Below are 25,191 nucleotides of genomic sequence, written 5' to 3'. Positions count from 1 at the left end.
AGTCCAGGTCTGGTGCCTGCCCTGGCGCGACCCTGTGCTGAGAGCTGGGATGCTAAAGACACTCCCCAGTTCCAGGGGCTCCCAGGCTGGAGTGAACGCACCCATCAAGAGCGGGCACCAAGTGCCCTGACTAAAGCCGGCCTGGGGTCTGTGGGGAGCAGGCCGGCAAACTCAGCCCGAGAAGGTCAAGGGAAGATCAGCACCCGGGAGGGTTTCTCTGAGAGCCAGGAGCTAGCCTGGCGGGAGGGGGAAGAGCACACCAGATGCTGGGAGTAGTACCTGCAAAGACCCCGAGACCTCAGCAAGGTCTGAGAAAGCTGGTGCTGTCCTCACAGGAAGTGTTTGAAAGGGCCTGGTCTGGGAGGAGACTGTTGAGGAAAACAGGGTGGGTTCACGGAAAGCACAGGGGTTGGGGTTTTGTATGGGAGATCACTGAACTGCGTGTGGATTAGAGAGGAAAGAGAGAGGGGAGGGAGGGAGAGAGAGGGGGAGAGAGAGAGAGATGGAGAGAGAGAGGGACATTAGTTTGTTTTAAGAAAATAAAACTCCTAGTAATGAGAAGGCTAGATTCATCATGGGGATGGGTGAAAGGTGAGACAATGCTCCTGATGGTGGTGTGGGGATAAGGAGCCTCCTGCAAGGAGGCAGGGCCTGGAGGGTTGGAGGAACTAGGGGATGGGCAGGAAGGTGAATTCAGAGACAGGATCTCTTTCCCCTCCCTGGACATCTACGTCACACACTATGACTGTTTCCATTCCCCTCCGCCCTTCCACAGGTTAAAAACTAAAAATCACAGCTTCATGTTCTGGCTACAGCTGGGGAAATGATTTCAGAGCCTGCTGGCATGGAGCCATTTTTTTTTTTTTCTTTTTTAGCAGCTTCCTTGTTAGAAGTTGTTAAAGGAAGTGGCAAGTGCTGGATGGAATCAGCTCTAGCAGGCAGGGGTGGGTGCTGCAGAGGCTGGGATTCCAGGGCCGGAGCCACGAGCCTCAGCATCCCCTGAATAAGCTCTCGCTGGTGGCGTTTTTCGAATGGAAGATGGATGTGGGTCTGGTAAGGGGTTTGTGTTGTGGTTCTAACTGGGCAAGATTCTCTTTTCCCTTTTTTTCTATCCTCGCATTGCCATATTTAAAATCAAGCCTTGTTTTGGGGATGGAGAAGAATGCTATCCGACCTCTGCCACTACCTTAGTTTCCCATTGGCTGGGAGCGGCCCCGACACAGGCTGTGTGAAGCAGGAAGCTGTGTAAAATTGAACCAGAAAACTAAACTGGTATGTGGCTCCTGGGTACAGCTTTGAATCCACATGGATCTGGTTGGCCTTTTTCCTAGCTAAGCCACAGAGCTCTCCCCACCTAGGATAGGGAGATGGGTGCCAGGGCAGTGGACTGGCATGCCGGTGTAACCCAACCAGTCAGGAAAAGAGCCGAAGTTGGGATATGGAAGGAAGGAGGCAAACTGCTAGGTGGCATTTTATATATATCACCCTATATAATTCTTATACCTAAGGTGGGATGTGGGAAGAATCTACAATCCCCATTTTTCAGCTATGCAGGATGAGGCTCAGAGATGTTGAGTGGCATGTTAACATTATACAGGTAGCTGATAGCTGGGCTAGGATTCTAACTCATGTCCTTGTGACTCTAAAACCAGGCTTATTCTTTCCCACATGATTTTGTCATCTGACATCTTGCCCAGAATAGATCAGGCTGGGGCTACCATATGTAGTTGTGTAATCAAATCGAGCTTTCTCTCAATCTCCCCTTTCCCTCCTCATCCTCCTCCCCTTCACTTCCCTCCCTCTCTCTCTAAGTGCCCCCCCTCTTTCTTTGTTCCTCCCTTTCTTCCTCTCTCCCTCTGTCCTTCCCCCTTTCCTCACTTTACCTCCTTCCTTCTTTTCATATCCGTTTATTCTGCACCCATTGATCACATACCTTGTACCCAGATTAATTATCACAGGAGATAAAATATGAACAAAATATAGCCCCTGGGGGGCTTACGGGGTGGGGGGGGGTGCACACATCTGCAAATAACCAACTATGCACAGCGGAGTGACAGGCCCTGAGGGAGAAAAGTTTGAAATGTGGCAAGACACAAAACTGAAGGTCCGCTCCTGTTTCCTCCTGCTGGTCCAGCCATCCACTTTCTCAGTAAGTGTGCTTGCCACCTGCTGTGTGCCAGGCGCTATTCCAGGAGCTGCACCAAGGTCCTGTCCGTGTGGGACGTGCACTCTCCAGCTGAAGAAGTGGTTTGTTTTTCTGGTCTTCAGCCAAAGTGTCCTCTTTTAATCTTCGAGAGTAGGGGTGCCCCCTAGCTTTTAGAAGTCTGAAAAATCATGAGCATGACTGTTCTGCTTAGCCCTATACTGGTAAGCACTTTTGAACAGTTAGCCCATCTCCTTACTCCATGGATTTCTGAGCTGCCAAGTCCAGTGAAAACTGACCAGACCGGAAGCACTGTGCGGGCAGGGACCTGGCTGTTTTGTTTACTGCTCTGGCATAGAGTGGGTGTTCTTGTTTAATGACTGAATTCACATGAGAATTTTGTTCTCTTGGGCTGAAGTATCTCAGGAGCTCTCATCTGAGATTATGGAGGTTGAATTCAAGCAAAGGTCTCTGGGGGAGGTCTGCGGGCTGCCAATGGCCTGCCGAGGCCTGAGATTCCTGAGCTGCTCTGGTTTCCATTGGCGACAGACTGAACTTGAGCAAGATGGTGTCCATAGCCTTGCTGTGAGATGGCTCTGGCTTAGCATATACGTGAACCTGCCGTAGGGCCATCTAGCTCCTGGGCTGTCAGCTTGTGTTCAGTCCCTCCTCCTCCAGGGACTGCCTCAAAGACAGGATTGCTCTAGAACAGATCTGACCAGCTCAATATTGGGACATTCTTGTGTCAACATTACACTTTTATAATGGAGAAGCCTTCCTTTACTGTCCTTTTTAAAAAAGTCAGCATGTATATTTCAGCCACCCGTTTTTCCAGCTATATGACTTTGGGCAGGCAGCAAGGTTGGAAAACAAGATTGCTAAGAGCATGACCTCTGGAATTAAATGACCTGGAATCCGGTATAGGGAGGCAGACAAAATCTTAACTTTGTCACTTGCCAGTGATGTGATCTTAGGCAAGTCCCTTATCTGAGCCTGTTTGCACACGTCATTTCTGATTCCTTCTCCTTCCTCAACCTCCACATTCGATTGACCGGAAAATCCCACTATTTCCAAATATATATCACCAATCCATCTATGTCCCTTTTTCACCACTGCCACCTCCCTAATGCTAGCTACTGTATAAACTTATGCAGTAGCACCTACGTCACTCCCCGTTTGCACACTTGTCCTCCCCTTTATTTCCTTTTTCATGAGCCAAGAGTGATTCTTCTTAAAACCCACATCCAGTCATTTCACTTTTCTAAGTACAGGATTTCATCAGTGACTTGTTGCGCTCAGCTTAAAATTCAGACCTCTCATCACTATTTTCAAGGCTCTGATGTATGCAGTGTCCGCCTCTTTCCATGTTATCTCCTGCTCCCTCCTTACTCTTCTCCTCAGGTAAGAACACGTCAGGTTGTTTCCTATCATAGCCTAAGGCCTTTGTATGTTATGTTTCCTCTGCCTGGAAATTTCTATACTCTCACAGCTTGTGCCTTCTTATCCTCTGACAGGCTTAGAAGTCAGCTCTTCAGAGAGGCCACCCTGTCTAAAATTAGATGCCACTCATGCCTACCACTTTATCTCAGAACGCTATTTCCTTTTTGTACTTATTCACAAGTTTCAATTACATACTTCAGTTATTTTTGAATTTATTTTTTATCCTGTGTTTCCTAGCAGAATGTAAACCCCCAAAGGAAAAAGACCGTATATTTTGTTTGTTTTTGTAGCCCAGTGCTGAGTAAAGTTCCTGGTACACAGTTAGTACTTAGCTGTCTCTTGATTGGATGAATAGATAAATAGATGGGGAAATGACATGGTACCAGGGCACCTAGTATGACTTACTAAGTAAAAGCTATTATGTTCTCCTACTTGTGGAACTTTTCCATAGCAAATTCTAATACCAACTGGCTTAAGCAAACAAGAGACTTATCAGCTTAAGCAATAGAAGTCCAGGGAAGTCTGAATGCAGGGGCTCAGATGATGCTATTAGGACATACTTCACAGATAGGCCCCTTCCACATGGCAGGCATGAAGGGCACCAGCCATAAAGCCTCACTTTTTTTCAGCATAGGAGTAATAGGGCTTGCTTATGGAAAGCTTCTTCCCCTTAGAACTGTAGCTGAAAAATTCCAGGGAAGGTTCTGATTGGCTTAGCTTTGGTCATGTGCCTGTATCAGAACCAATTACAGGGCTAGGAAGACGGAGAGCTCCAGTAGGCCCAAACTGAGTCATGGCCTCAGCCCTTTGGCATTGTGGTAGAGGCCCTGAAGGGTCAGGGCCACCTGCACTCAGGAAATGAGTCTTTAGAGGAAAGACAGCCCTGCTGACAGAAGAAGAGGCATTTACAAACAAATACTGTCATCCCTCATATAACAATAACAGTTGCTACTGCAGCACCCCACCCACACCCTTACCACAGGCTCTCCATGGGGATGGGTCACTATACTTTCCCCTGGGGGTTTCAGGGGTGACCACTGTACCTCACTTCCCATCAGTGAGCAGAACTCTTGTACCTGTGTGGGAGGAGAAGGGCCTCAGACTCAGAGATGGTGTGTCAAAGGCCTAGACCCTGGAGGTGGTCAGCAGAGACCATGTTACTAGCATATAACAGGTGAACCTACCTCTCAGTTGTTTTTAATAACATTTTTTGTTTTCTTCACTATGAAAGTAATAAATATTTATTTTAGAAAATAGAGAAAAAGGAAGGAAAAGAAGTCATTTATAATCCTGTACAGCAATAATCATTGCTTCTTGGCTTCTTAGGTTTTTTTTTTTTTTTTTATACTAGGCAGTAATTTATATGTATGTTCATTTTCAAAGTGTGAAAAGTACAGAAATTAAAGAAAATGATAATACCGTCATTTACTGATGGTTTATCCCATAATCTAACCACTCAGAGGAAATGCTATAAACAGTCTGGTGCATTTCTTTCCAGTCGGCCTTCTTTGTTCGTTGGTTTGTTTTCTTCTCTTTTTATATAGTTTATTCATGAATTTATTCTATAATTCTTCAGTGCGTGTTCCCAGTGTGTCTGGAACTGAGCTGTGAGCTTCACGTGGAGTATCTCATCCATTCCCGCCGTATGAGGAGGTTTCTTAGTCCCTTCAGGCTGCTATAAGAAAAATACCAGTTTCTGGTATTTTGTACAGATTGGCTTATAAACAACAGAGTTATGCAAAATGAGAAATCCAAGCTCAAGGTGCCAGCAGATGCAGTGTCTGGTGATGAGCTACTTCCTGGTTCATAGATGGCTCTTTCTGCTGTGTTTGCAGGCAGCTCTCTAGGGTCTCTTCGCCCAGGGCACTAATCCCTTAGGGCTCCGCACTCATGACCTAATCACCTCCTAAAGGCCCCGCATTCAAATCCATCACTTTGGGATTAGGTTTCAACATGAATTTTGGAGAAACACAAAGGGTTAGTCCAAAGCAGGAGGCAATGCTTTTATCTCTAGTATACAATAGAAATAGAGAAACTAAGTACCAGTGTCACTTACCCAAGGTCCCCTAGATGGTAAGTAGTTGAGCCAAGATTCACATCCAGGAGGCCTGGCTCCTAAGCCAGGGTCGTGACACACACACACACACACACACACACTCACTCACTCACTCACACTCACACACTCACTCTCTCTCTCTCTCTCTCTCTCTCTCTCTCTCTCTCTGTCTCTCTCTGTCTCTCTCTCTGTCTCTGTCTCTTTAAATTCTCATAGATAGGACCATGTTGTACAGTCCCTCTGTGACACCTGAGCATCTTTCTTTTTTTTTAAATTTAAAGTGACATTTTCCAAATCTAATTACAAAGGTTCGTTGTAGGAAAATTTGAAAATACAGAAGAGCTCAAAAAAGAAAATACAGTCCCCCCACAACCCCACCGACCACTGGTAGCCAGCCACTTAACTTTTTACTTTGTTTTTTCATTTCTATATAGTTAAATTCACTGTTTTTGTGTACAGTTCTCTGAGTTATGACAGCCGGCAGTTCACACGGATCTTCTTGTGGGTGTCCAAACCACCCCAACCCCTAATGTGTGAGAGCTACAGGGAATTGGGGCAGTTGGAGTTCATGTGGTGGTGGGGGGTTCCCCAGATGACTCACGAGGAGGAGGGGGATGATCATGCCTTGCTGACTCAAGTCAAACTTTTTGGAGGGGGCAGTGAGGCAAGGAAAACCTCTCTGTCTTTGGCCTGATATCCTGGGTGCCTGGGTCCCTGACCCCCACCAGCGAGGCCCACTGGAGCCTGCGCGTCTCACACCCAGCACCTGCTCTGGGAGTTATGTGCTGACTCCCCAGCTCCCAGGCACAGACTATTTTTGGCTGCAGTGACTGTTCCCTGCAGTCATGAAAACAAAATCTCTCGCTGCCTCGTCCTTCCCCGGAACACTGCCCCAGGGGCAGGGGCTGCTGGGGTCCCAGGGCTCAGACCCCTCACCATGCATTGCCTGTGGAGCTGGGTGATGGCCAAGGCTGCAAGGGGCACGGGGGCCCCACCACCAGTGGTACTACGAGAAGCACGAGGCCTGGACCAGCCTGAGCTGGAGGGTCGTGAGGTAGGCACTGGGGTCTCGGATCAGGCGGCCTCTCCATGAGTTCCTGGAGTGGGCATGTTTGTCTGTGCTCTGAGTCCTTGCTTTGCTAACTGTAGAACACGCCTGGAGAAATCAGCATGTTGGGGTAGAATGTGGCTTCCATTTCATTATTTTATTCCCTGTCTTTCTTGTGGTCAAGTGGCTGGGGAACTAGCAGAATCTTCCTGAAATAGCTCTTCCCCATCTTTCTAGTGAATGGATTTCGGCCTGTTTGTGCTTTTGGTTTGAACAGGGCGTGCATTTGTTTTGTGCTTACTCCCTCTGTAGGGAGCTTAATAAACTGGGGTTGTATAAAGCAGACCCATCTCTGCCTCTCAGTGCTTCTGATAAGCCAGGCCCGGGAGGCCAAACCATGTAGAGGCATGAGCGCTGACCGCAGTTACACGGACCAGGGTCCAATGTGGGCACCATCGCTCACTTGCTGTGTCTTCTGTGAGTATAATCTCTCTAAACCTTGCTTAGCACTCACTTTCTTAACTACCAAGTCGTTGTGCCCAGGCCATTTCATGGGTGGCAATAGTACCAGCAGTTGTTATTTTTATGATTAGACTGGTTGTGAAAAGAGGAAGCATGTTGAGAAGCTGAGTAAGAATCAGTGTGCCACAGCCCTGGGTGGGTCTACCCTTTGTCTCAGAAGCTGGGTGTTTGGGTGTAGCTGTTGATGTGGGATTTGCTTCTTTTCAAAAAGAAGAAACATGTGCACTGTCACCAATAGGAGCATGGGTGGGGGTAGGCAAGATCGTGAAGTTGAAGATTACCTATCTACCATCTTCTGAGCCACCAAGACATTAGGGACTTGCCAGGCTCCAGGTGAGGCCATTGCTTCTGCATTCCACAGGGCTCTGAGCCCACGAGGCGAGCACATGTCTTGGCATCCCTTGGCATCCTTTGGGCCAACGCCTCTGGGGATGATTCTCAGGGCAGACCTCAGGGAGGTCTTCCCCTTGGCTCACCTCTTAGAGCAGCTCAGAAAACCTGGAAGGAGTGAAAGTTTTATATCCAGGTAAGGAATGTCCACTATGGAAAATGGTGAGCTCTCCAGGGGTAGGACGTGTTCTGGTGTTGGTCACTGACAGGGCCCCGGTTCTGGTGCTGTTGTTCTGGGTGACCAGGCAGGTCCCCATCTCTCTCTGAGCCTCAGTTTCCTCCTCTGTAAAATGAGGATTGTTGGACTAGATTGGCTCTAAGGTCCTTCGAACTCTGCCTTTGACCTTGGCAAGAGAAGGGTTTCTCTCCTGTTCTCTTCCTACACTCATGAATATCTATCTGTTGGCTCCTTTCATGCCCTCAAACCCTAGTGACTCTGGTGACGGCCTCCTTGGCTTGAGTCCTGGCCATCCACTTAAGGCTCCATTGGGCTTCCATTGCTGTTGTGGGGCAAGAGTTGTTTACAGGGTTTCTGGAAAACTACAGAGAGAGGCTACCTACCTCCAGGAACTCCCAAGAGATCTTGGTCACCTGGTTGGACACCCATGGGGTAGCTCTAAAACAATGGGGCCCTTGACCTCAGGCAAAGCAGCCTGGGTCTCAGGTCTCCAGCTCTGGGCTTCCTTCCTGTAGCCCAGTGCCTCCCCATCCTGGACAAACAACCCAAAAGAACAGATCACATGCTGAACTCTGGGACATGCCTCTCTGGTGGAGGAATTTGCGGTTTGGCTCCTGGCCCCGAGTGGGGCCCACCAGACCCCAACACTGGGGCCAGGCATGTGCCAGGGCCCTTAGCGAAGGTGCTGTCCCTGAGGCCTGTTGGCTAATCTATTCATTCTCTGGCTGGTGGGCCTCACTGGCTGAACTCAGAGCTCGTGCTCTGCAGAAATGGAGGAGGTGGGAGATGGAGACAGTCGATTTGTCTGGGGATCCTCTTTTTAATAGTGTGTTTGAACAGGGTAGACTTAGAAGGGGGAAAAGTTGGGGACCAGCAAGCCACAAAGCTTGCTGCAGACGTGGCCACACCCAAGGGCCCCTGTTTATTTCTGTCAGTGTCTTTTTCCTCAGGAGAGCTGGGATTCCCCCACGGGGAGATAAATTTCAAGCCAGACCCCGTTCCCTGTACCCTCTGCATACAATTACCAGGCAACCCAGTTTGCCAGGGACCATTCCAATTTAGGGCTACTGTCCTGGAGCAGTTACTCACGTCTCTCCCTTTCTCTCTCAAAAGTGTCCCTGCTGGGATGGCACAACATATACTCGCCCTCCGTCTGGAGCCTCTCCTCTTCACCCAGCCGCCGGCCGCCAGCCTGAAGCTCTGCCTCAGAGCAGGGCGAGGCTGGCGAAGCGCCCCCAACCCCTGGCTCACTCAGCCCCAGCCCCTCCACACTGCCCTACTTGTGCAGGGAGGGACTTTCTCCTTAGCCAGTTTGCCAGAAACCAAGCATCACCTGCGGGTCAGTGTGACTCTGCATGCTGGCAGATCCTCTCCCTGTCCTGCCCTGCCCCCAGTCTTGTTTGTTTGTTTGTTTGTTTGTTTGTTTGTTTGTTTGTTTGTTTTAGAGTATCCCATTTATTGACTTGGGTTTTACTGTGGAATGTAGTGAACAATAGTGGATTGGCTTTTTTTCCCCCACAATCAGCACACACCCTGGGTGTAGAAAACTCCCTGTGGAAGCCCACCCATCTCCTCTCTTCATTTTGGGAGTAGCATGCACTGGTGGAAAGCACGTAGCCCCCAAACTGGGTGTGTGTGTGTGTGTGTGTGTGTGTGTGTGTGTGTGTGAGAGAGAGAGAGAGTGTGTGTGTATGTGTGTGTGCGCGCGCACTCTAATGCTGGGTATATCTGGCCGTTTTCAAACAGCACCCAGGAGGAGCAGTTTTAGAAATGTGTGTCGATGGTGCAGAGAAAGATGACAAAATACGGGCTACCTGGATGGAGGGTGTGGATTTGCCTCCAAGCCTCTTCTTTTGTGTCCCCCTCCTGCTGATAGTGTGCTGTGGGTTGGATGGGGAAAGACATGTCAGCACAGCAGGAGGTGAGAAAGAAGGAGCAGGGAGGCCCAGGGCCACCAAGAGATGGAGCCCGAAACAGGGGATGTTGTGTTTGTCTAGTGGACAAATGACACACTGGATCACGGGTTGCCAAACTCTGGCTTTTCACATGATTTTCATATTTTTAACTGGTAGGAAAAAAAAGAAGACTATTTTGTGACGTGAAAATTAAATGAAGTTCAAGTTTCACTGTCTATACTAAAAGTTTTACTGGAACACAGCCACACCCATCTGTTTACATATTGTCTGTGGCTGTTTTGGTGCTCAGAGTTGAGTAGTTGTGACAGAGACCATATGGCCTGCAAAGCTGAAAATATTTACTCTCTAGCCTGTTCAGAAAAGTTTGCCAATTCCTACACTAGGTACCTCAGGGTTTATAAGAAAAAGAACGGGACCTGGGAGGCAGCCACAAGACCCCTCTCCAGGAGGGCGGGACCAGCTACCTGGGGTGATGGCGGTAGCAGAGGTGACAGCAGATGCTGTCTGAAGCTGGAGAGCCGGTTTCAGGCATAGTTGGAGAGCAGCCCCTCCTTCAGAGGGCATGAGGGAAACTGAGGGGGACCCCAAGGGGCAGCTGAGGGGAGTAAGAAGGAACGTCAAGAGAAGATCCTCTGGGAGGCCTCCTGCAGCTGCTTTTAACCCCATTGCTGGAGCTCACTGCAGCCGTGCGGGGCAGGGCAGGGTGTGGAGCCTGGACAGTCAGAGGTGATCTGTGATGTCAGGTAGACCCTGCCCTGGGAAAAATAACTCACTTTATAGAGCAAAGAAGCACAGGCAGGGCAGGCTGGCTGGGACTAGGTAGAGATGGCCTCAGCCTCACCAATCAGGCTGTGTGGCCTTGAACAAGTAACCTACCCTCTCTGAGCCTTATCATCCATCTCAGGATGTTTATGAGGCTTACATGCACTGACCTAGTTCATCTAGCAGGAGATATGTAATAAATGCTTATCATTCAGCCTTTCTTAACTCCCCCACCTCCTCCCCTTTGACCTGCATCCCTCCACCTCTACACTCCATCTCTCCACTGCATCGTCTTTCTGAGGCTTTCAGGCCCAGACATACCAATACATAGGCCAAAGGCAGCTACTCCCTGAAGATTGCAGCCAGGCTCCCCAGTCTCTGAGCCCCAACCCTGCCTTGCGTGTGAGAAGAAGGCAGGCACTGGTGTACCAGACAGGACATCTGGGATGTCTGTGTGCTTGGGCTAGGCTAGGGTTGAGTTGAAGGAGTGTGGGCCTCATGAGAGGACAGGCAGGAAGTCAAGCCCCAGAGTGCAGCCCTGCCCTGGGCTACTTTGGCCAGACGTAAGGCCCCACAGCCTGTCAGCCCTCATGGTCCCCACCCCCCAGAATTCTGATTTGATTGGTTTGAGGCACGGCCACAGGTAATTCCAGGGTGCCACCAGGGTTAAGAGCCACGGATCTGATCTAGCCAAATCCACTCATTTTATAAGTCATGAAACCAAAGCCCAAAGAGAGGCAAGAACTGACCAGAGGTGGAAGAGGTTCCAAGGACCAAATCTGACCCTTCTTTCACTGTGCTGGCCGGTTGGAAGGTGGTAGAGAGAAGGCCTCCAGGAAGTGGCTGACTTCTCCCAGGAAGCCTTTTCCTTGCTTCCCAGGGCTGGGATAGTAAACAGGCTGGACTCAGGCCTCATCCACAGGCTAAGCCAGCACCCACAAGTTGTCTGCTGATCTCCATGGAAACCCCAGGAGGCTGCCTGACCCGGCCTTCACTGCCTTAGCCCCTCCTGTGCCTCCTAGAATATCCAAGTATGGTCCAGGTCTCACCGCTCCTTCTCCCCCCGCCCCAGTGGTGGGTGCAGGCGGGAAGGAACATCTGTCAGGTGCTCCCTTGCCAACTGGAGGCGTGCAGGCTCCCAGCCTGGGCTGCCATAGAAACCTCCCTGCTCTTTCCTCTGTCCTTCCCTAGAACCCCTTTCTCACCCCCTTGCACCTGGGCCTTGCAGGAGTGTGGGGTCCTATATCACCATCCACAGGGTTTTGGGAATCTGCCTCTGGTATGACCAGTTCCCAGGGAAGCATCTGTGTTGGAGGTTCCTGGCCCTTAAATTAACCCCAGCCAGGGAAGCTGGGAGAGGCCTCTGCTCACATAGACCAGAAATCCAGGTTCTGCAAATGGACCTTAAATGCTAGCAGCACTGATTGGGGCAGTTTTACTGACCATCCTATGCTCTAGGACTAGCAAGCTAAATAGTATAGGTTTGCTTCTTGGTCTTCAACCCAGGACTTCATCTGAATGCTGGCTTGAGCTGCCACAAGCTTTTATGTGTGGCCCACACACAGGCGTTGAAGCCCCTGGCATTTCCACTGTCCACCTGACTGACCACGGCAGGCATGGATGGCTCTCGGTGTAAGCCGGCATAGGTTTCTAAGTATAGACCTCAGGCAGCCCCGTGGCTGCTGGTAAGTCCCAAGATACCATTTGATACCCAGCCTGGCCTACGACACCAGCCAGCTGCTGAGGGGAGGGGGAAGCCCACTCCCTCCTTCTATAGAGAACAGAACCAGCAGTTTAATTATCACAGGCTGAGAATGACCTCAGTGCCCAACTGACCCTGTCTAATTATTTTGAGAAAGAGTAATTTAATGTCCCCCACCAGAGAACACCCATCGTGTCTTGAGGGAATGGGGGAAGTGGGAGCCAGTGTTTCCTGGAGCTCCTGCTCTGTCCCACGTTCTCACTGCCCTGCTTCTGCTCCCGGGTTCACTCGAGGCTCGTAGGAGCCCAGGGAACTCCCACGATGTGTCCTGCCTTCTTGGTTTCTAGTTCATATTTTCTTCTTTAGACAGGAGCTGGGGTGGGTGGGCAATGATTCCATTCTCTCTGTCTTCATCCTTTCCCCAGAACTCCAGTGTTTGGGCCCTTCCTTGGCTTTGGGACAACTTGGCATCTTCCACGTGCCTGCAGGAAGGTGGAAGGCCCCTCTGGGGCCTTGGGATTTCTCAGACATGAGAGGGTTTCAGAGTGGGTCCACCTGCCAGGTTGTCAGCAAGCCTATGAGTTCACCTTCAGCAGGTGGTTAAACGAATTCCCTAATTTGCTCTTGGTTGAAATTATCCAGAATTTGTACATGTACTATTGAGGTCTGAAATAACTTCCTAACTCAGACTGGGTTGTGCCTGTCACCATGGGTGGACGAGTCACATCTCTATGTAAGTTTTAGGGGAGCCAAGTTGTTTGGGGGGCATTGCTTGAATTGGGATAGGAGGTGATAGCAGGGCCACTCCAGGGGCCTTCACAGCCACTAGCCCCGCCTAGGTAAGAGCTGGGGGACACGGGTTTTCATTGTATGCTGGTCCCCCTGGTTCCAGCATGCTTGCCTCATGTACTCTCTCCTCTTGATTAAGTTAACTTCGGGTCCAAAGTCACTCATAGGAATTGGAAAACTGGGCACTTTGTTCTCACGGTGGGTCCCAGAGCCACGGCGGGTGCCTCACAGAGAAGGCCTGGCCGCCCAGTAATATGTCGCCCAGAGTGCTTGCTGCTTGGCTACTATCCCTCCCCATTTGCCTATAGAAATAACCCTTTAGAAGTCGCTGATCAGACAGATCCCTGAAAGGTGTCAGATTCTCCACATGGGGTCCCCACATCAGGGTCTGGGGGCCTGTGTAACCATGGATACAGTTGTTTGGTCAGCACAGATTTGCATTAGTTGCCACCATGTAAAAATCAGTCATTTTAAAATCAGATTTCTTTAAAACCGGAAGGTCTGGCACTGCTCCCGTAGCCTCCCCTTATTCCCCAGCACTGAGTGAGGCCAGAGGCTGGGTTTCTGATTAGCTTCACCCTCGCTGCTGTCAGATTTCTCATTTAGCAGGGGCAAGAGAAGTGTTTCTAGTACTTGAATCTCCATCAAAAGATAGATCAAGGGGTCTCTGTCCCCACTGACCTCATTTCTTCCCGAGGCCTGGCCCTGAGGCTGTGTTTGAGACCCTCACTCTACCAGGTAACTTGCTGACTGGTGGATAGCTTCACTGACTGAGTTTTTAGGTAGAATGAGGTGGTCCCTCTCACCAGTTCAGTGATCCAACCCTGTAAGGAAGAGGGATTAGAGAACAGAAAGAATAGTAAGAAATCATGGCTGAGCACTCCCGTTTCATTGCTAATGCAGAGATCACACCCCAGGAAGCCATGTGTGCCCTGGGGGAGAGGCTGGGGCAGCTCCAATTTAAGTGGGACCCTGAATCGGCTCTTTCGTCCCAGTATCCCCTCTTGCCTCCCCCCCCCCCCAATTTTGTTTTGTCAACCCCTGGTTTGAATTGGAACATAAAGAGGGATAAAGGAGGGAAGGGAAGGCAATGCCTTAAACTGCCTTTATTCCACGGGGCACACTGATCTCTGAAGCTTCACGGGAATGAGAGAAACTTTGCAGGTAATTTGAAGCTATAAGAGACAGTCTTTTTTTTTTCTTCTTTTTTTTCATTCATTTTTTTAAGGGAATGGATTTGAACATATTCTGTCTTTTCTGTTTTTTAGGGGGTTACTTTACTTGCCAATTTCCATTTTACAGTATAGGTTTTTTTTCTTTTCAGGAAGTTGGTAGAAGTTAATTCCTTTAATATACTTTGAAAAAATCGTTTGAGTAGCTCAAGCCCAGAAAGATGACTTCATTCTTGAAGAAAACGATATTGAACTTGTATCAAATTCAGCTGCTTTGATTCAACAAGCCACAATGGTTAAAAACAAAGGATATCAGAAAATTTTTGGATGGTATCTACATTTCTGAAAAAAGAACAGTTCAGGCAGGCTGATGAATGAGGTCTAACTTGCCCAGCTACAGAAACGCCAGCATGTCAGATGATTCCTCAGACTTATTTGTGATATTTTAAAGATGCGATAAAAGTTATGTACTCAAAAAAAAATATCATTTGCCCCAAAAGGTAGCTGGTGCACTTCTAGGCTTTGCTAGGCTACTGAGTGACAGCAGGGCTCATTGAAGGAGCCACGAGAACGGCACACATGAGTTTCAGCTCTAGCTCTGCCAGATTGCCTTGTAGGTCTGTGAGCCTCAGTAAAACGGCCTCTTCTTGATGAATTGTTTTGACTGAAGATAGTACATAAAGCCCTGGCCATATTGTACAGGCAAAGAGTTTGTAATAATGAATGTAGTTATGATGTTTAAGAAACTGAAATTGGTGCGAGTGGGGAGGAGAAAAAGATAAAGAAAGAAGGGCAATCACTACTGCATTATAGTTAGATTTTGGGATTGGGTTTCCAGGCTTCTTGGAAACCTGCTGAGTCATCACAGTCTTGGGACAATGTAGGAGTGCAGGTGAGAACTGAGGGCACTCCAGGGAGAGGTGAAGTTGTTTTGTGAAGTCGCATATAGGTCAACTTCGCTTCCATTTGTTGGTGGCCTGACAATATTGCCAACTTGCTTTTCATAGTAAAATGAGGGGAAAACATATCACAACTGCATTTTCCGATGAAGGGTATTACTGAGGGCAATCAAGGAAGACACACTGATGAACAAAAGTTACTGCCCTGGGATCTTTATCTAATCAGTTGCTTCTCAGTGCTGTTCTTATCGTTGGTTTCCTGTGACGCTCTAGTTTTATCATCTGGAAGGATTTCTGACAACCATGGGTTTGCCAAACCAATGATGAGCTTCTTAGTGCTTTTACTTATGTGTTTGTTTCTAGTTGTGTCTGTGAATCATTCTAAACAGCTATAAGATTATTGTCCACAACCCTGTGGATCGAAAAATATACAAAGACACAAAAGTGAGGAGGGAGGGACATGGCCAGACTCTAGGACTCAGCTGGGGCCCAGTGCCACCTCCAGGCATTACAAAGCCCCCAAACCATTGCCCCCAATAAATCATAGCCAGTGTCTTCCTCAGGTTCAGTTTTGACACTTGAATCTAAGATTTATGGCATTGTGGATTGACTGACGATAACATTATTCTTTCAAAATAAAATTAGACACAGCTTGCTAAAATCATTGAAAATCAACCTAGATTCTCAAGAACTGTGAGCTTTATATGAATCATTTGATGTAGGATGTCTGGTCTTCCCTGTTACAGAAAATCTGAACCAAAAAGGGGTAAAACAGATCTTACCGCTGGTTCTGTATCTCTGAGTTTTCTCTGTGCTGGGCCATCTCTTATTTTTCAGTGCAATGACTTGTTTTTGGGTCAGTCACCCTGCAAGCCACTTGAGGCCAAGGACATGTCCCATTGTCCTGCACATCTGCTCCAGGCTTGGTATCACATGTGGCTCAAATTTGTCAGAGCCAGAGGGCTTTCTTCTCTCCTTGATGAGAGAAAAGACCACAAGCTTTGAAGTCAGTCAGCCTTGATTCAAATATTCACTCTTTGTATTAGTTTTTTGTTGCTGCTTAACAACTGACCACAAATTTAGCAGCATAAAGCACCCCTCATATTTTAGCTTAGAGTTCTGTAGGAGGAAGGCTAGATGAAGGAGTCCAGGCGGGCTCGGCTAGCTTCCCTGCTCAGGATCTCACCAGCCTGAAGCTGGGGTGGCAGCCAGGCTGGCCTCTTATCTGGAACCTTCAAGAAGAAGCCAATGCATTCAGGTTATTGGCAGAATCCAGTTCCCGGTGGCCATAGGTCACCCTTTTCCTTGCTTTTCTGCCAGGGGGCCACTCTCACTCTGAGGCCACCCACATTCCTTCTAGTGTGGCCCCTTTATCTTCCAAGTCCACATGGAGTCCTTTTCATGCTTGAGTCTCTCACTTTCTCTCTGCTACCTTGAACCTCTGAAAGGTTTTGACTGAAAACTAAAATAGGCGAGGTTATTGTCTATACAGTTCTTGGTGAGGATTAATTCTCTCTAATCCTCCTCTCGCTAAGCCAGTTCTATTTGAAATCTATCTTGTCTGATTCAGATATAGTACATCGAAATTGTAAAGGGCTGTCTTTATTTCAAGTGCTTGTCATTCTAAAAAATTGTTATGATTCATTATGTTTGGAGGCAGAGGAATAAAAAGAAACAAGAAGGGCAACATGCCCCGATCAAAACTTTTATGATTTTTTTCTTCCTTCCTTCCACCCCCTACCCTGAAGCTTTGGCATCTCTACTTCAGCTGCTCTCTCCAGGAGCGCTGTGGGTGGGGGCAAGAGCTGGCCTCCTGAGTCCTCAGACAAGTGGTGGCTCAGGTCGGAGGCCAGCCCAGCAGCAGCTGGCCCCTGCCACTCAGCCGGGGGGCCCGCCCTGGCCAGGGGGAGAATGAGGAGGGTGCTCGGGCAGCCTGAGCGCTCACGGGCTCTCTGCTGTCCCCTCTGCTTTCTCAGGAGATCCTCCGAGAGCTCACGCTGGACGCACTGCTGGACATGAACGAGGCCAAGGTGAAGGAGACGCTGCGGCGCTGTGGGGCCAGTGCCGAGGAGTGCGGCCGCTTGCAGTATGCGCTCACCTGCCTGCGGAAGGTGACAGGCCTGGGTAGGTAGGGCCCGCCTCCCCAGAACCGAGGCCAGCCCCCTGGGCTCCCTCTCCTTCCACCTCCTCCTTGACTCCAGCCTTCTCTCCCCAGGCCTGGCCTGGTTTAGGGGGGGCACAGCCTTTGCTGAGGTGGATGATGGAATGGGACAAGTGTGGCTCAGAGTTTCTGGGGCAGCTGGAAAAGCCAGGGTAGACGTTCAGAAAGTGCGTGATGGGCCCGACCTGAGACGGAGGGTCTCCCTAGTCAGAGGGCTCCCTAGTCACAAGACCACCCTGGACAGTATGGACACAGGGAAGCTTTGGCCATTGTTAGAAGCCCCAAGCTTGTGTGCTGTATGGGTGGGTCCTATGTGATTGCCCCTCTTTGGAGCATATCTTCCAGGCTCTCTGAACCCTCCAGCAGATTTCTGTATTCCATCCCCCAACCCCCCTTCCCACCCCAACTCACCCCTAGCCCTCTCCCCACCTCTGTCCCCATCGGCTGGCTGGTCTGTGTGCTCACCAGGTACATGCCGATTTGGGCTCAGCTTGAGCCAAGCAGGATTCAAGAAATTGTACAGTGTTTCAGCTGTGTGTCCATGGTCACTGTAGGCAAAGGGGTGTAATCCTGGCCTTACGATGTGTCTCTAGGGAATTATTTGCAGGCTTTCTAAATCTTGCCTTGGAAACAGCTTCAAATGCCCCGACTTAATGCTCCTACAACCAACCACAGAGATAAGGCTTTGAAATGAACCTAAGGAGAAGAATTAGCCCCAATTTTTAAATGTCTGAGCCACCCGTCTTATCTCCGGTTGCGTGAGGCTTAAGGAAAGCACTGCTTGATTTTTTTTTTCTCTCAGAGAGGATTGGGCTTAATTTATTCCTTGGTCCCATTGTACAAAGTCCTCCTCTGAACCCAGAGGCCGTATGGAGAGCTTCACTCAGTTCAGAAAACCAACACACCAGACCTGCCATCGGGTGCCATGGAAAAAACATGGCACGTGGTCAGCATTCTCTACCCCATACTTTACAGAGAAGGAGACAGCCCAGATTGGGGAAGGGACTTAGCCAAGGACACACAGCAGTTAGTGGCAGAGATGAGATCTGAGCCTCATTCTTTGCTGGTAGTTGAGTTATTCCCATGTTGTAGATGTTGAAAAGTATTTGCCACCCAAGCTGAGATCTTGGGGTAACTTGTCAACCTTCCCTCTGTATGCTTGAATTGTGAAGAATTGTGGAGGAGCCAGCTGTTGAGTGGTAACCTATTTGTGTTAGGAGGACTGCTGTCTGTCTGCCCATCCTGGATGCCAGGATAGGGAGATCACTAACTTATTAAGCCAGGCACTTGACACACATGAGGCAACACCCTTTCAAGAGGTGGCGGTAAGCTCCTTTTGTAGCTAGAGCATCAGAGGCATCGCGCGAGTTGTGGCAGAGCTGGGCTTAGAACTCAGGTTTCTTCCCCAGCGGGTGCTTTACCACTATGCCTCAGAGGAGTTCCCTGGGGAAGGGGTCTTTTCCAGGTCCTTCTCTCTCATTCGGTCTCAGCTTGCCATGCCCCTGCGTCCCCAAGAGGGTCGGTGCCACACCTTATCCGAATGGATCTGCCCAGTGGTAGACACACTTCAAGGGCACCTGCTGAGACTGGCTGGGTACCAGGGATCACCCTGTCTTTTGGCTCGTGCTGGCAGAGTCTTCACTGCACCCAGCAGGACTTGTTTAGAGCACCTAGTTGTAATAAAAATAGACCATGGAATCAGACTGCCTGGACCCAACACTTTGCTCAGCCACTTAGAGCCCAGGGGACCGAGGTCAGTTATTTAACACCACTGAGCCTCAGTTTCTTCATCTGTGAAATGGAGATAATAACAACACCTCTCTCGTAGGGTATTTGTGAGGATGAAATGAGTTAAGGTCAAGTGCTTAGAACAGAGTCTGGTGCATATTAGGTGGTCTTTTCAATGTCGAAGGCATTTTCCCTTGCCATCTCTGGTCTTAAGAAAAGTGAGTGGAGGTTGATCCTCTGTGAGAGTGGCTGATGAACAAGGGAAACATCATGTGTGATGATATTTCTTGTCCTTCATCCATAGCAGACATCACTAATCAATCCCAAGCTCTTCCTACTGAAGGATCATTCTCAAGAGCCACTGCCAAATGACTGGTGTTGGCAAGACCCATTTGTCACCCCTGAGCTGGTTCAAAGCACTGGTCATTAAATAGGCAATTAGAAGAATTTGGGGTTTGTTTCCTTTGGTGGCAGACTTGCCCGTGGATTCATAGAACTCGTTCTTTCATCCCTTGAACAAGAAATATGCCAGTGCCTCCTATAAGCCAGTCATGGCTACGTGAGTTATGGCTGCAGTTTGAAAGGAGCAAACACAAGGAACACACAGACTAATTCATTCTGCCAAGTTGATTCATGAATAGAAAGTCACCATGCAGTGGGAGTAAGAGGAAGGGCATTTGAGGAGGGGATGGAATGTACAAAGAAACCCTAAGCACTGTGAAGACTAATCTCTCTCTACCATCCCTGATAAATGGCTTTGTGGGCTAGGCTTGACCACCTCTTATGACAGAGAGCTCATCACCTCCCAAGGCTGTGCCATTATAGGTTATTCAGGACTGATAGCCTTGTGGGAGGAGGCCAGTGCTATGGTCAGGACTGCAGGCTCAGTTCCCATCCCACCACTTGTCTAGCTGTGTGACCTCAGCAGTGTGCGTGGCTGGCCTTCCTGAATCTCAGCGACCTCATGTGCTGGGAGGATGGAAGGAGACAGGATGCAAAGCACAAAGTGGAAGGGTTCCAGGGTGGAGATTTATTTCCCTGTACCTTCCTTTACTTTCCCACTCATTGATAAATATGAGGAGGGAGGTGTCTTCTTCTTCATAACAGGATCTCTAGATGGAGTCCTTTCTCCCCGCCCCTCTTCAGTATCTCTCCATCTCCTATAAAGTCAAGCCTAAAGTCTTTAGAGAGATAGGTATCCAAATTCCCTGCCGAGCTGGCCTCAGGTGGGCTGACCCTCCATCTTCATCTCTGTATCTCCCTGGCTTGTCGTGACCTCTCAAGGCACACAGAACTCTTTGTAGTTATGGGAAGGTGCCGTGTGCTCCCTACTTTTCCACGTGCCCAGTATACCTCTCCCCTAGCTGGCTCAGCCCCGTGACCCCCAGGCTATTTTGAGTCCTCGTCCTCTGTGCTCCCTCAGTCCTCATGCATTTTTGTGTCAGCATAGAGCCCACTGTGTTGAGTGTCTTTCACCCTCATTAGACTCTTTGGACTCAGTGGATGTGTCTTTTTTATGCCTTGATACCCAGCATATACTTGAATGAATGGACAGACTGGGCCATTGAGTTGGAACCCCACAGAGCCTCAAGGTCTAAGGGGTCACTGCGGGGGCAGCCAAAGTCACTCACAGGCTCCTCTCAGAAGGAAGTGGCTGCTGGATCTCTTTTCTAGCAAATTTCAAGGGCAATTTCCTATTGGAAGATTGGTGTAACCCATTTTCTTGGCATTTAAATTTTCTCAAAACAGAGTCATCCCTTTATATACCTCAAACTTCTCTTTCTCAACTCTTAAAGATCAGTTACCAGTTACCTCTCCAAAGTCACCCACTTTTGAGGTAGCTTTGCCAACTTGCTCCCCACAGACCTACCAGCAAGAACCCTGCACAAGCCACTCCCTCTTTTGGCCTCATTTTTTTCCTTTATAAAACAGGAATAGTAATAGCCACACCGGCGGCCTCACGGTCAGCTAGATAAGGTAATGTGTGTGCTTGAGAGGCCTTCATGAATCAGGTAAAGACTGGTAGCTGAAGCCTTCCATTGAGGCACTTGCAACCTTGGACAAGATGTTTAACCCTTCTTGGCCCTGACCACCTGCCCTGCAAATTCCTCTAGTGCCAGCCTTCTATGACCTGACTTCTCGGCCCGCAGGAGGGGAGCACAAAGAGGACTCAGGCTGGAGTTTTTTGGATGCCCGGCGGGAAAGTGGCTCAGGGCCTTCCATGGACACCCTCTCGCCAGCCAGCCTGCCTTGGTCTGCGGGGAGCTCCCAGCTGGGCAGACTGGGCACCAGTGCCCAGGGCCCACGCTCCGTCTCCGTGTCAGCCCTGCCCACCTCGGACTCCTCAACCCCTGGCCCCAACGAGGGCTTCACGGACACCTGCATCCCCCTGCATGCCAGCGGCCGGCTGACACCGCGTGCCCTGCATAGCTTCATCACCCCCCCAACCACGCCTCAGCTGCGACGGCACACCAAGCTGAAGCCGCCAAGGACGCCGCCCCCGCCCAGCCGCAAGGTCTTTCAGCTGCTGCCCAGCTTCCCCACGCTCACCCGGAGCAAGTCCCATGAGTCTCAGCTGGGGAACCGCATTGACGAAGTCTCCCCAATGAGGTAAGTGTTCCTGCCATGCAGGTGCTGGATTTGCTGTCCACCGAAAGTTTTGACTATAGTTTTCTCATTCTAAAGGTTGTGTAGCCTCCATTTAAAAAAGACATAAAATCGACTGATATAGACGTATACACAGTAAAAAGTGAAAAGTACTCCTGTCTCTCAGCCCACTCTCCAGACTGCCTTAACAGTTTGGGCTGAATCCTACTAGATTTCTTACACACACACACGCACGCACGCACGCACGCACGCGCGCGCGCGCCATGTATTAGTCAGCATGGACTGGGGTATGCTGCAATGACAAATAATCACCAGATCTCTGGGGCTTAAAACACCAAAGATTTATTTCTTGCTCATGCTACCCGTCCATCGTGGGTCAGCCTCATTTCAGGTCCCCGACGGATGATGGAACAGCCAACATTCCACCATGGCAGAAATAAAAAGAATTTTAGATGTTACACACTAGCAATTAAATGTTCTTTCCTGAAAGTTTCACTCACCATCCATGGTCCTACCCAAATAAAGGAACCAAGAAATCCAATTCTTCCATATACTCAGAAGGGAAGGACTAGAGTATCTGACTAAAACCTCTAATGATTATCGAAAACCATGTACTCCGTTCCATAACCTATATTTTCAACTTACCTTGCTATCTCTGGGAACTTTGTCAGTACATGATGCTTTTGAATATGTCACCCAAGGAGAGAAATCCACACTGTGATGTACCCTGCCGCTCCCAATGAGGCCGTCCTGCTGGGGCCTGGACCCCCCACCCTTCCAATCCTTCCTCCCCCTGTGCATCCCCTTGTCTGAGAGAGCATAGTGAACACTACCGTGTGGACACATGGACGTGGGCGAATGCGAATCAGAGGGCATCTCAGTGGGGAAAATATTTTGCACCTGTTTCTCATTTTCTCCTGAAAAGAGTGTTAGAGGACTCTGGTCTCATCCTGGCTCGAGGCGGAGAACAGCTTCAGGCACGTGACACCAATGCCTCAGATCCCATAGCTGCCAAACTGGGCCTTGGACCCTGGGATTCTGGGTCAGGTCCCCACAGAGCCACCAGAGCCAGCACTGACATGGATGTTCAGGCTGCCTGGCTGCCCTTGGCGAGCCCCGAGGGCACACCAAGAGGCCTGGGTCCCCCAGCTCTCCCTGTGGCAGCACCAACCCCAGGGAGGCATTGGCAGGGCATGTCCCCTCCTGGCCCTGTTTGGGGGCCACCTTTTTGCTCCCACAGCTGTTCTCCCTGCCCCCACCACTTCCTCTTTGGCAGACTGACCCCTTCTCATGCTTGGACCCCGAGCAGTCCTCCTCCCAGGGCTCTGGGCAGGGCTCCTCGACTTACAGGCATGTGACCTTCAGAGATTCTGAGCCTCTGTTTCATCAGTTGTGAAATGGAGTGGACCATAATTACCATGCTGGGTGGCCGGCGATGCTCACATAAGCTGATGTATTAAAATGCACAGGTGCAGCTTCAGTGCCCACTGGGGAGTGGGCAGGGAGGGCACTTCTAGCCCTTCCCATTGAGGAAACGTCTCCACAGACATTCAGCCAGCCTGGTTCCACACCCCAGGGGCTCAAAGTCCTTGTCTGAGCAACTTGCCCACTCCCTCCCAAGGGGTGATGTTCTGGGGAACATACCAAGCCAGCATGGTGACATAATCCTGTTTTCTCTCTTTTTTGTCTTCTGCAGGTTTGGTAAGAGTGATTCATTTTCAGCCCCTCTGCCACCTGGGACCCGTGTTTGTGTTGCTGTCCCCATCGGGGTGGATTTCTTTGATCTTCTCTTAGTCCACTCAGCTTTTCCATACCAGAAGCAGAGGTGCTGGGGACCCCTCAGGAAGTAGCCCTTGGGCAGGTGGCCTTCAGATGACGAGATGGCCTCAGCCCAGCCAGCAGTTTCTTTCTTCCAAGTAGAGACCTTGAGAATGTCCCAGTCCGTGGGCAGCCCCTCATGGCAGGCCCTCTTTGCACCTTGCTGTCCTCACAGGTGACCTCTGGCAGGGCGTATGTACCTGCTAGGCTGCCGTGGAAACACCAAGCTCCAGGGAGGGAGGCACCACCTGTCTGGTGGATTTGGACATGAGTTATCGCAGGCTCCAGCCAACATCTCAGGACCTCTCTCTCTCCCTGGAGTCAGGAATGCGGCTCAGCTCTAAATGAGGCCCTCAGAGGTTGGAGGGTACGGCTGCCGCCTTGGGAGAGGAGGAGGAAGCCTAGGCAGCTCTCATCCCCTTTCCTACCCCTCCACCTCCAGGTTGGGAGCTGGCATGCACACATGGCTGCGCGGTGGGGCTCCTCTCTCTTGAGTCAAAGTAGAAGGAAACACTTTGCCCGTGGAACCTGCTTTTAATTATCCCAGTAGAAATGCAGAGACATCTGTTTTTTGCCTGAGCAAAACAGCAGTTTATTTTCATCCTATCCTGAGCTGGCTAAGCAAAGTGATGGGGCTGTCAGCAGGGTCTTAGAGATGAGAAGAGGATATCATAACAGACAGTGGCTATGCTGAAATGGAGCTGATTGGAGGACCACCAAGGAGGCATAGGACGAGAAAGGAAGGAGGTTGCGCTTCACTTTCCCCAGGGCACAGGCAGAAATTCCAGGGCCCTCACAGAGCCTCGGAGCAGAGCGGAATTCGGCACCTGTGCCCCTAGGACAGTCTGGCCCTCTCATCTCCCTGGTTGCTGTGGTAATATAGGGACCATACTAGTGCGGCTGCTCCCTCAGCTTTCCAGGAAGACAGAGTGAGGCCATCAGGGCCAGTATTTCATCGGATCAGAGACAGTCGATGCCTGGCACATGTACCATCTCGCTTTCTTCCTATCCCATGCCTGTGGCAGATGTAACAAATAATCGCAGGTAGCGTTCAGAGACAGATGGTTAAAATCTCATTTTCCCACAATCTGTTTCTCTTAGGCTGGCAGCCTAACCCCTTTTAGACCCATGTGCTTTGACTGCCTTGGCTGCTGACTAGGGTGGGATGGGCCCCAGGAGGAAGTTGGGACAAGTCAGCCCCATGGCCCAGGTGCCAGAGAGAGCTGCAGGTGGTAGGATTTGGGGTTCCCGGTCATCATAAGAGCAGCAAAGGGCCTTTTGGTGCTGACCAAACTCCCTTTGGTATGAGAGGAGGAATCAGCACTTCCAGCGTGTGATTGGGTATATGGTATTTGGCCTTAAGTGAACTACCACATAACGAGCACCAGCTGTGTCCCAGGCCAGCAGTCAGGTCCCAGCGAGGGCGGCTGCTGACTCGGAGGACACAAGACGGCCACAGATCCCTCGAGCGCTGTGTTCCTGACTTCTTTGCATCACAGATCTCTGATAACTGGATAAAAGTCTAGACCCTCTCTTCCGGGAAAAGCCCACAACATTCTGCTTACCAGTCCAGAGTTCCCAGACCCCCTGAAGCCCATCGCTGAGCTCAGTAGGGAATCAGAGCCCCGGGAGGGGACTGGCTCTGCTGAGCATGGGCAGAAGGGGGCTGGGGAAGGAGGCAGAGAGGAGGGAGTTGGACGTGTGGGCTGCCACTGGATGGAGGGCGTGCTTTCAGCCGAGCTGCCCCTCCACCACCGACCTGTTATGGCATAAATACTGGGGATGCTTGTTCTTTGGGGGAAGTCCAGAATTGGAAAGGGAGAGCCCAGGGTGCCCTCTAGAAAGGCATGCAGAAGGGGG

At 50.0% G+C, this 25,191-nt stretch overlaps 1 protein-coding gene across 5 annotated transcripts in view; it reads left to right on the top strand.

Moving 5' to 3' along the window:
• The window catches only part of KSR1 (kinase suppressor of ras 1), a 145,944-nt gene that overhangs the window by 87,047 nt on the left and 33,706 nt on the right, over positions 1-25,191 (top strand). For 4 of the 5 annotated variants that reach the window (XM_036223735.1, XM_036223737.1, XM_016119178.2 and 1 more), the window contains exons 3-5: positions 16,994-17,141; positions 21,057-21,516; positions 23,210-23,214. In XM_036223735.1, coding sequence (XP_036079628.1) covers positions 16,994-17,141; positions 21,057-21,516; positions 23,210-23,214 — 613 coding nt within the window. Of the gene's footprint in view, positions 1-539; positions 6,694-16,993; positions 17,142-21,056; positions 21,517-23,209; positions 23,215-25,191 lie in introns of those variants that run through there. The other variant, XM_016119177.2, reaches the window with a different exon arrangement.

The sequence above is a fragment of the Rousettus aegyptiacus genome, unplaced genomic scaffold (genome assembly GCF_014176215.1).
Source record: "Rousettus aegyptiacus isolate mRouAeg1 unplaced genomic scaffold, mRouAeg1.p scaffold_m13_p_6, whole genome shotgun sequence".
Lineage (NCBI taxonomy): Eukaryota > Metazoa > Chordata > Mammalia > Chiroptera > Pteropodidae > Rousettus > Rousettus aegyptiacus.
Note: the sequence above shows the minus strand (reverse complement) of the source record. Positions and strands in the feature narration are given on the sequence as shown.